Source organism: Parasteatoda tepidariorum, chromosome 2 (assembly GCF_982258835.1).
Source record: "Parasteatoda tepidariorum strain Cologne lab strain chromosome 2, Ptep-v5.0, whole genome shotgun sequence".
NCBI lineage: Eukaryota > Metazoa > Arthropoda > Arachnida > Araneae > Theridiidae > Parasteatoda > Parasteatoda tepidariorum.
In genome coordinates, this window is record NC_141756.1 from 100,302,388 (window position 1) to 100,312,418 (window position 10,031).

The following is a 10,031-nucleotide window of genomic DNA, read 5'->3' on the forward strand; positions in this document are numbered from 1 at the left end:
AGCAAAGCATGATGCGAAGTAAGTGATTGAAAAAGAATTCACAGTTTGCGTTTGACTCGCATTAAGGGTTGTCTCATTTTCAAGAGCGGAGATGTTTCTCCTCCTACTCCCGAGCTAAAATGAACTTTTCGTCCGAGGAGGTGGAGTCAAGTGCCAACTTTTGATGAACGAACTACAGTAGGAATTGAAAAAAGAATGCAAAATCGATTGAATTTGCCATTCTTATTTTTCAGAGGGCTATGACTTTAAGAATCAGCTGCATCATCAACTACTTATGTGTCTTCTAATTACGTGTTGTGATCTCTCCGATCAAACAAAAGACTGGAAGAGTTCCAAAAAAATTGCGGTAAGATTATTTTTCTCACTTAACATTTTCAAATTAATAGGGAGTTTGCGCACTTTTACGTTAGCTCCCGAACGTAAGATTGAAGCAACTGCGCATGCTCGCGTTTATTTTAGATGCTACGCATCTTTAAGTTATGTTGGAGTTATTTACACTACAAAGACAAAACTACAAGCGTGCTGTTCATAGTCGTTAAATGTTGCTTTCTGCTTAAGCCTACCTTCGAACTAAAAACAAGGACGTGGAAAGCGAACTTTAAGAAATGTGTTGATGAAAATAAGAAACAACTCGTGTGATCTTACAGCAATTGGTTCATTCAGTAAATAAATAATTTTATTGGTTTTTGTTTAACATTATGCTTGTCTAATTGGGTATACTATAGCCTACGTCACAGGTCGTGTTATTCCTACTAAATTTAACTAGTAAACAGCATTTTCTGCGAACCTGATTTCTAGCAACAAGTAAACATTAAACGAAGTGTGTTGTTATAAGTCGCTACTCGGCAGGTTGAAATTGTATTAGTATAGTTCTTTTTGAAATAATTTATTTTGTTGTTTTATCTAAGTTTATGAATTTAGTAAACATATTTAAAACTCAGCTTATTAATTAAACTAAAGGGTAAATGTTATTCCTAGTAAAATTTTCGAAGTGGAAGTAGTTGTGTTTTTTTCATATTATACCCAATTGCACAAGTTTCATAAGAAACTAGACATATTTTCGCTATTTTCGAATTATCAATTTTATTTATTGGAAGTAGAAATTAGTTCGGTCCGTTTTTCTTTTTTTGTGATCAAAAATGCATTTATTTCTGAGCGAAATGAATGAACAGATTAATCAGGTCCATCGCTGGCTACTACTTTTTCCCTCCTCTCATGAAATTTTCGAATTCCATCTCGAAAAAATGTCTCGTCTTTTGAGGCGATCCAAGTTAGGAGCCAATTTTCGATTTCTGCGAAAGAAGTGAACTGGTGACCCGCCAAATCGAGCTGCACCCGTCGGAACAACCAGTAATCAGAAGAAGCAATGTCCAGCGAATACAGCGGATGCGGTAAAATATCTCACTTGAGCGTTTCCAAATAATTTTTTACGACTTTTGTGACATCAGGCCGACCGTTATTATGCAGAAGAATAACTTTGTTATGTCTTTGCTCGTATTCCGGAAGTTTTTCTCGTAATGCACGACTCAAACGAATCAATTGTAGCCTATACCGATCACCCGTAATGGAATCACCAGGTTGTAGCAGCTCATAGTATACAACACTATTCACCATTCTTCATTCACCATTCTTGAAACGTCGAAACCATTCCCTACATGATTTATCAGTTGGAGCATTGTCGCCATAAACTTTTTACAAGCATTCAATGCTCTTCAGCTGCACTTTTCTTCCAATTAAAGCAGAAACATAAAACCTCCCGCAAATTGTGCTTAGTTACCACAAAATTTGACATATTCAACAAAGTAAAAACAGGGTTTTTTTTGTATGAAACTCAAAGCGATATAAACTGAATATTATTGACAGATGTTTAACCTCTCTGAAACCACTGAAACCAGCTGTCACTGTGAAACATTCATAACAGCAGAGCCATCTCTTAAAAACGGTCAGAACTAATTTGTACTCCCAATATTTTAACTTTACAATTTAGTTAAAAGAAGTTAAACAATCAATAGAAATCCATTAATATTTTTTTCAAAATATTAATAATAATAAGGTTGCATTCTTTATCGCTGAATTCATCAAAATCTATAATCTACCAACTGTTTCGACTCTTAAGAACAGCAAATTTACGTAGACCAAAGCATCTTGAATCGTGTGCCACAGCTTTAAAGAGAAGGGAGGCATGCTAAGTTATTCGATTTGCGGCGGTTTCGTCTTGAATTCACATTGTTTTTCAAACCACTTTTTCGGCAATTGTAGCTATAGATTACAAGACCATTTTAAAAATCCTGATATTTTTAAAATGGAGCTATTACGTGATTTACAATTATTGAATCTCGAATTGCGCAAAAGAGTTATAACTTTTTGAGTTTCGACCACGTTAGTTCGATTTTGCATCGATTTTTATCATAAATTCATGTAGTTTTCGAACGCAGTTACATAGTTATTTCTGTTTTGTTTTGCAGTGTACTATCGATATGTTGAACTTCGAAACCTTGCTACGTCAAAAAAATATTTTCCTCTCCGCATTATACACTCTATAACAAAAAAATCGACGCATCATGAAGGAGTTGTTCGATTGAAACGAAGATTGGTGGATAGGAAGACAATGTACTGAGTAGTAAATGATTAAAATTTCAGAACAATTGAATAATTCATTGCAGAGTTACAGTAACAAGTTCAATAAGGTGTTGACCCACCTCTAGCCTGGATACAAGCTGCCACACGGCGTGGCATAGACCGATAAAGCTCCCGGATGGTCTCTTGCGGTATTTCCTGCCAAATTCAATCCGATTGTCGAACGAGGTCATCAACATTCCGTGCCAATCGCCTTCCCATCATATCCCAGACATGCTCGATGGGAGAGAGATCTGGTGATCTGGCAGGCCAAAGAAGAGTTTGACAAGCTTGCAGACAGTTCATAGCAACATGTGCCGTATGTGGTCTGGCATTGTCCTGCTGAAAAACCAGCCCAGGGCGCTGCAAGAGGAACGGTAGCAAAACAGGTCTTAGGATGTCGTCAACGTTTCGCTGTGCAGTAAGTGTACCTCGAATGACGACTAAAAGGGTCCGGCTGTCAAAGGAAATGGCCCGTAATGCCTTATTGAGGGCCGGTGTGGCGTGCAATAGTGAAGGCAGGATCCCGCCACTGCCCTGTGCGTCTCCAAACACGTCTTCGATGATCGTCAGGACACAGTTGGAAGCGGGATTTGTCGCTAAAGACTATACGTCCCCAGTCGGCATCATTCCAGCCTGATCGAGCCAAAACATTCATGCATACGAGATTTCGAAGCAATCGGATGATTGCTTCTTGGTGCGCCGATTTTTTTTTTGTTATAGAGTGTATATCACACCTAGTGTTAATTTTAATTCCTATGCCGAAGGGTTTCTTCTCAAAACCTTGTTACGTTGATAAAAAAATCACAATGTAAGTTTATTGCAAACCAATTCTTTTCTATTTAATGCATAATTAATTTTGTCTTACTTTTAAAAATTATCATTGCTGTATTTAGACTTGTAGTCAACTATCATTACATACATGTATTTATTAGTACTTATTCTTATGTTTCATTACTCTACTTCTTAGAGTAATATTTTAGAGAATATATTTTCTACTTTTTAGAACATATTTATTTTTGAACTTGTTATCTCGAAAACTCGCATTGTTTTTTTTTAGCTTCCCTTCAACTTTGAGACACCGAGAGTATACCGTACAAGATTTTCAAAATTGCAATTTTTTATAACACGACATAATTCCGAAACGCGGAACCAGAAATTTAAGAAATATACTTCAATGTGAAGATAAGGTAAAAAAAAAATCAACAAGAAAGTTGTGATCGCCTTATTACGATTCCTGGTTACCCATTGATCAAATGCTTTTTCTTTCTGGATTGACTCCGTTAAGCATTTCAAATCATGGGTTGCAAAAACTGTCTCAATTGATGTTTGTCGTCGGATTGATTTCCATATCCTGCCTATGAACGTGTATCAAGACGTCACAAAATACTTTTCCTTCGTCAGCATTCATATATATATATATATATATATATATATTAAAATCACCGTCAAGCCAGTCATTATACGTTAATAATAAAAAGAATTTAAAAAATACTTTAAATTGTTATTATGTAAATACATTAAAAGTGCCTGCTAGTGAAAAGAAAAAGAAAAACAGCAGCGGTCGCCATAGCAATGCATGCAATGATGACGCATGCGCACTGTTTTCTATTACTCTTGAACGCAGTTGAAAAGTGTGTGGACGCCATCAAATCCAAACCAAGACCCATTTTGCCAATGGGTAATAGTACTTTTTTCCCGATGATTGACTTTTATTCCGTTGATTCCTTTCTTTCTGATTGATTCCTCTAATTTCCGCTGATGAATATTTTTTTCCGCTTCTACACTGTGGACCAGAAGACCATGATCTTTGGCCAAAAGTCAAAAATGAAATTTTCAACTAAAATATGTGCAGGAAGTTTTAATATAGCTTAAATTAAGTATTCATAATCATTCCAAACATTATAATTTACTTTTTGGACCGACGAGAGTACAATGTAATGAAAAATATGTTTTTAAAAAAAATTTTAATGTAACTTTTAAATTTTTATTTCAGAAATATATGTAGGAATTTCACCTTACTGTTAGATTTTTATCAGAGTAATTAGTCTGAAATTATAGTACAATTTTTCAATTTGTTGGATTAGTTAATACTCTTGACAGACTTATAGTTTATATCTTATCATTTGGCATTTTACAATGTTTGGATGACTTTCGAAGCTTAGTTCCAAAAAGTTCCACGAGGTAATTAGCTAAACTTTTTTGCTGTTGTCTTCTTTGATGTTTCTTCTTTCGAAAAAACCTGCCCTATTTTGCCCGTATTGCAAAGGTGGACTAAATATACCGAAAAACAAAGATTATGTTTTTTCTCATGTTTTCGCGTTATTTCGTAATTAATTCGCGTTATTTTGTAATATTACTTCGGAAATATGATTTGCTTTTCATTTTTAATATAAAATTACGAAAATTATTATATTTTCATAGCTATATTTAATTATTTAAACGTACTATATAATTTTTTTTATTTTTGCTCGCCATATTTCAGGCGCCATTTTTTTTTTGTTTTTTTTTGGGTATTTCCGATGATGAATATAATTCTGTTGTATTTCAAAATTTATTCAATTATTAAATTAGAATGTATTTCAAAATTTCAACTAGGAATTCAATTTACATGCACATAAAAAACCCTAAATAAAAACCTCCAAATTTTGAAACAAATTTTATCGAAATACTAATTTTGGCCACGAAACCTTGGATGCTGGCCCACTGTGGACCGGGAAAAAAATATTGTGCAAGCTTAACTCTGAGATGTTTTCTTTAAATAAATATTAAAATGTCGGATTGAAAATCTAAGGATATCTCAAAATACGCAGGAACTGATCTACAGCGAGTTCTTCTCTCAGGGAGATCTAGAGAAAGCGATGGGAGTTCATCCAAGTGAAATGATGGACAGAGAGAAAGCATGCATTCCAGAACTACAGATAGGATTCATAGAGAATATTGTTCTGCCAGCGTACAAGTAAGAATCTTTTCATGATTTCATAACGTCCTACACCACGGTAGTTTTTGCATGAAGTTGACACATTTTAATTATTGATGACACAAAGGTTCATAATTCAGTCCTTCTCTCATTTGCAATTTTGATTAGGAAGCAGTTTTTAGTAATGTTTAAATGAAAAGCGTTAAGTTTGTTTCTTTAATTAATAATTTTATTGACATTTATCAAATATTCCAGCAATTGAATGTAACTTGCTACATTATCAACCGAATGATTAATATACTGGTGAAATAAATTAAGAGAATTTGCAGATTTTATCGAATTTCATGAAAAGAACTGAACTGAATATAAAACCGCTGCATCCAGACAAAATTGCAAATCTTGTAGTACATCAAATAGTGTGTAGGTGGAACTAGTAGAAAAACAGGTTTTATAAGTGCGTGTAAGTGAAGACGCATTTCGTTCGCTATCACACTTCGGCTGATTTCTTGGTATTATTTTGCAGCAATAGGTTAAATTCAAATTGCTACAATAAAAAGGAGTAACCACCAACGTTTAGATGGTGGAATGAGGTGGCAAATTGTGGGGAGGCTAGAAGCAGGCCAATCTAAGGTTCAGATTTGTAGAGAGTTCAATTTAACGCCCAGCGTCGTGTGCAGCTTATAGAAGCAGTTCCAGGATACCGAATCCATCCAGAGAAAGCCTAGGCAAGGTCGTCCAAGAGCCACGATGGCCAGAGAAGATTGCCATTTGACCATTATAGTGAGGCATAACAGAGGGGCTACAGCTTCTTAGCTCTCTCGTGACTTGTATGAAGCCACGGGAACCCATGTATCAAGGGTGACTGTTTCCAAACAACTTCATGAGAGAGGGTTGTTTGCAAGAAGACCTGCTGTTTGCCTCCCGCTCACTTTCACGAACAGGAGAGTCCGTTCAGCATGGTACAGAGAGCATAGAGATTGGAGTATGGATCAATGTGCGACGATTCTCCACCTGAGTAGTCCCGATTCAGCTTAAACACCAATTTTCGCCATACGTTCAATTGGAGAGAACCAGGAACCCGCTATCTACCTTCCAATGTCCGAGAAATCGGCAATTATGCGGAGCAGGTTTAATGGTCTGGGAAGGCATCGCTTTGGATTTCTGCACACCTCTCGTTGAAAGAGGCTCTGTGACTGATGTGAGGTATAGGGATGAGATCTTGAAGCCCTATGTTTGCTTTTTCAAGGGTGCAATCGACCCTGAGTTCAAATTAATGAATGATAACACGAGACCCTTCTGGTCGACGAATTTCTAGAGAGTGAGGATATTCGCCGAATGGATTAGCCAGCCAAATCTCCAGACTTCAACCCTATAGAGCATGCCTGAAACGCTCTGGGGAGGGCAATTGCAACTCGCTGAAAACAGCGTTGCTGAACGAGTAGGACCAATTGCCAGAGGAAATGATAAACTGCCTTACTTCAAGTATGAAATGACGCTGCAAAGCCTGTATATTTGTCAGAGGGGACCATACATTAACCCATTTTTTTTTGTTTATTCTGCAACAGCTGTTTCATACCTTCCGACTTCAACGAGTGTCGTGCACGATCATGCGTGTGCATTACAATTGTTGGATGGTTATTTGTTTTGTATTCTATCAATGTGTGTACACATCATATTTCGTTAAAATTGGTTCAGTAGTTCTGAAGATAATTGATCAAATCTACAAATTCTCTTAATTTCTTACTCCAGTGTAAATGCTGTTTAAAAAAAACCGTAGTAAGGTTCGAGAGAACTGGTAGTAAGAACATTTCATTTATTCCGAAAAAGTATCTATCCATGACTACCACTTTTTTTAATTATAGCAGGCCTGTAAATAGAGCTGACAACACTGTGTTATAAGCCTTTAGAGGATTGTTCAAAATTAAAATATCAACAAAGTTATAATATTTGTTAGTAATGGTTATTGACTATGTTGTCAGCAATAGAGATTCTTTGGTAATAATTGCGAGATTAATTTCTATTAATGTTTCACAATTTTGCATTCATTATTTTAATGTAATACGGTTTAACACAAAGCTTGCATTAAACGTAAGTACAATTTATTAACTGTGATATAAGAGTAAAACGATTAATAAGTCTTGATACTGATTTAAGTAAAATTATGTTGCATCATAAGGAAATTATCAGAGTTACTAAATAATACAAATGTACTGCTTTAAAATTTAGAATAATAATAAAAATCAAAGAACTTTATAATAACAGAGAATAAAGAGCTCAAGAAAAGATGATAATTAAATTATACTGTTTTATAGATCATGTATAAGTAACGTACTCGTTATAGACCAAAGTCAAGACTCGTAATTCAAATTTATATACTTCTTTCTAAAAAATGTCAAAAACAATACTTTTAAAAAGATATAAAAAAAACTTTAGAGATGTTAACTAAATCTTAATTAAATAAAACCTTATAAACCTAAATAAAACTTAAGTAAAATGTTTGCCTGTATGTATCATGCTCTTATATTTCCAGAATTCTAGTGTCATTATTTCCTAAAGTGGAGGCAACGCTGAACGCCGTACAAACAAACCGATTATTTTGGGAACGTATGAGAGACGTGTACAAGCGCCGTTACAGCTGCAGCACATCATCCCTCGATATGTTCGAAGACGAGAGTTTGGAGCAAGAAGTTTTGGCAGCCCTAAATTATGAGTCTGACTGAACCTCAAAAAAAGTGCAGAAATCGAGTTTATTAATTAATACACCCAAATTCGATGGAATATCCATTTGAGTTCGCGCCGCAAAATAAAAGTAAATATTTGTTTTCCTCCTAACCTGACAACCGGAATAAATCGATTGACTATACTGGGAGTCTACTTGAATTCGTGTCAAAACAAAATAGAAAAAAAAATAATTGTTTTCTAACAACCAAAATAAATCAATGGACTACTTGGAGTCTGCAATTAAGTTTATACCCCACGGGGCTCATTTGCCAAAGATCAGAAGCCTCGTCGAACGAAGCAGACGATCGCCATCAAAGCGGACAAAATGGCCCCGAGTCACGCACGACTAAAATCCCCACAAACATGGCGGTGCGCAGATGAAACTTGTCAAGCCCCTAATGCTGACTCACGCAGGGAAGCAAACCAACTGCAAAAGCTTCAAAATTATTTCAAAAATGCAAAATTCAACTCAAATTGGAGCGCCATGGATGCCTCACAAAAGATAGGGAATTCGAATTCAGAATATAAATAAATGACCAACAGGACAGGAAATCCTATGACATTGAAGACTCATTTTCATGACTCATCTGGACTCGTTATCCGGACTCATTATCCAGCACATTATCCGGCTCGTCATAAGCCTCATTATCCGGCTTCTAAACTGTTTTAGGACCTTCTGCTCACCTGGCAATCTCTTCTTTTTAATAAAAAGCATCAGCTAGCCAAACCAATTGCATGTGCTCAAATGTCTGCTTTTAGGGGTTTTCCTCCCCCTCTCTTTTCACTTCCAACCGCCATGGCTTGCAAAAAATCCAAATCAAGAGAAATTTGGTAGGAAAATGTAAACTTAAATCAAATTAAATGTGTTTTGCTTTGTGGAAAACTGACTAGGTCCCCTATGCCCTCCCGAAGGAGTTCAGCCCTGCACCACGATGAGATGAGGGTCAGAAAATGTGGTATTTTTGGATATAAATATAGAACGTTTCTGACTGCTCCTCGTAGAGGTAAAGTCACTGGGACGTTGCCACCTCTCTGGAAGGAATCTTTTATCTCTAACTTCTCACAAAAGTTTAAATCTCTATGTTAGTACGACAGTCAGGGACGAGAGGGAAATAAATAAAGTAAAATAAAATAAATAATTGTTTTCCTCATAGCCTGGCAACCGAAATCAATCATTTGACTACTGGGAGTCGTCATTTGAGTTTGTGCTGCAAGTATTCTTGAAGTTTTTTTTATACTCTTTACAAAGTAGTACCTACAAGGCACTGTATGGTAATTCTAACTAACGAAGGATAAATGGAGAAAAATATTCAATACTATGCAGAAGGAATTTTTCTGACATTCGATTAATAATTATTAAGCTCGATTTTTGCAATCTTTTTCGTAATTGTTTTCGAAATCAAAGTTTTTTTTTCATGAAATTTCATTAACCTCTCTGAAATTGTATAATCCGTCTTTCATAAAAAGGCGCGTCTAACAATTTTGGGTGAATGAAAGCATCAAACTGAACGTGAAAGAATTTAAAAACTGGAGAAATTGCGCTCAACGAGGACCGGAGGGGAGGTGTCAAAGAGTACTGTACGCTCGCTGCGATTCCAGGTATTTGTGCAAAAGCAGTACTACAGTCTGTATTTGAAAAAACAAACTGATTGATACGAATTCCTGGGATAAAACATGGCTGTTATGTTCCGTTTATTATAATGCAAGTGCCTGAATTTTCATAGCCCTTAATCATCTATGGAATAAAAGTGTATAAAATATTTATAATTGAATG

General features: G+C 35.7%; 1 protein-coding gene across 1 annotated transcript in view; it reads left to right on the plus strand.

Annotated features, from left to right (window-relative positions):
• Nucleotides 1-8,701, plus strand: part of LOC107443257 (cGMP-dependent 3',5'-cyclic phosphodiesterase-like) — a 92,486-nt gene extending 83,785 nt beyond the window's left edge. Inside the window, exons 25-27 of the mRNA XM_087157874.1 lie at nucleotides 234-346; nucleotides 5,430-5,575; nucleotides 8,067-8,701. Coding sequence (XP_087014000.1) covers nucleotides 234-346; nucleotides 5,430-5,575; nucleotides 8,067-8,256 — 449 coding nt within the window. The 3' untranslated portion in view covers nucleotides 8,257-8,701. The remainder of the gene's footprint in view (nucleotides 1-233; nucleotides 347-5,429; nucleotides 5,576-8,066) is intronic.
• Nucleotides 8,702-10,031: the final 1,330 nt, after the last annotated feature.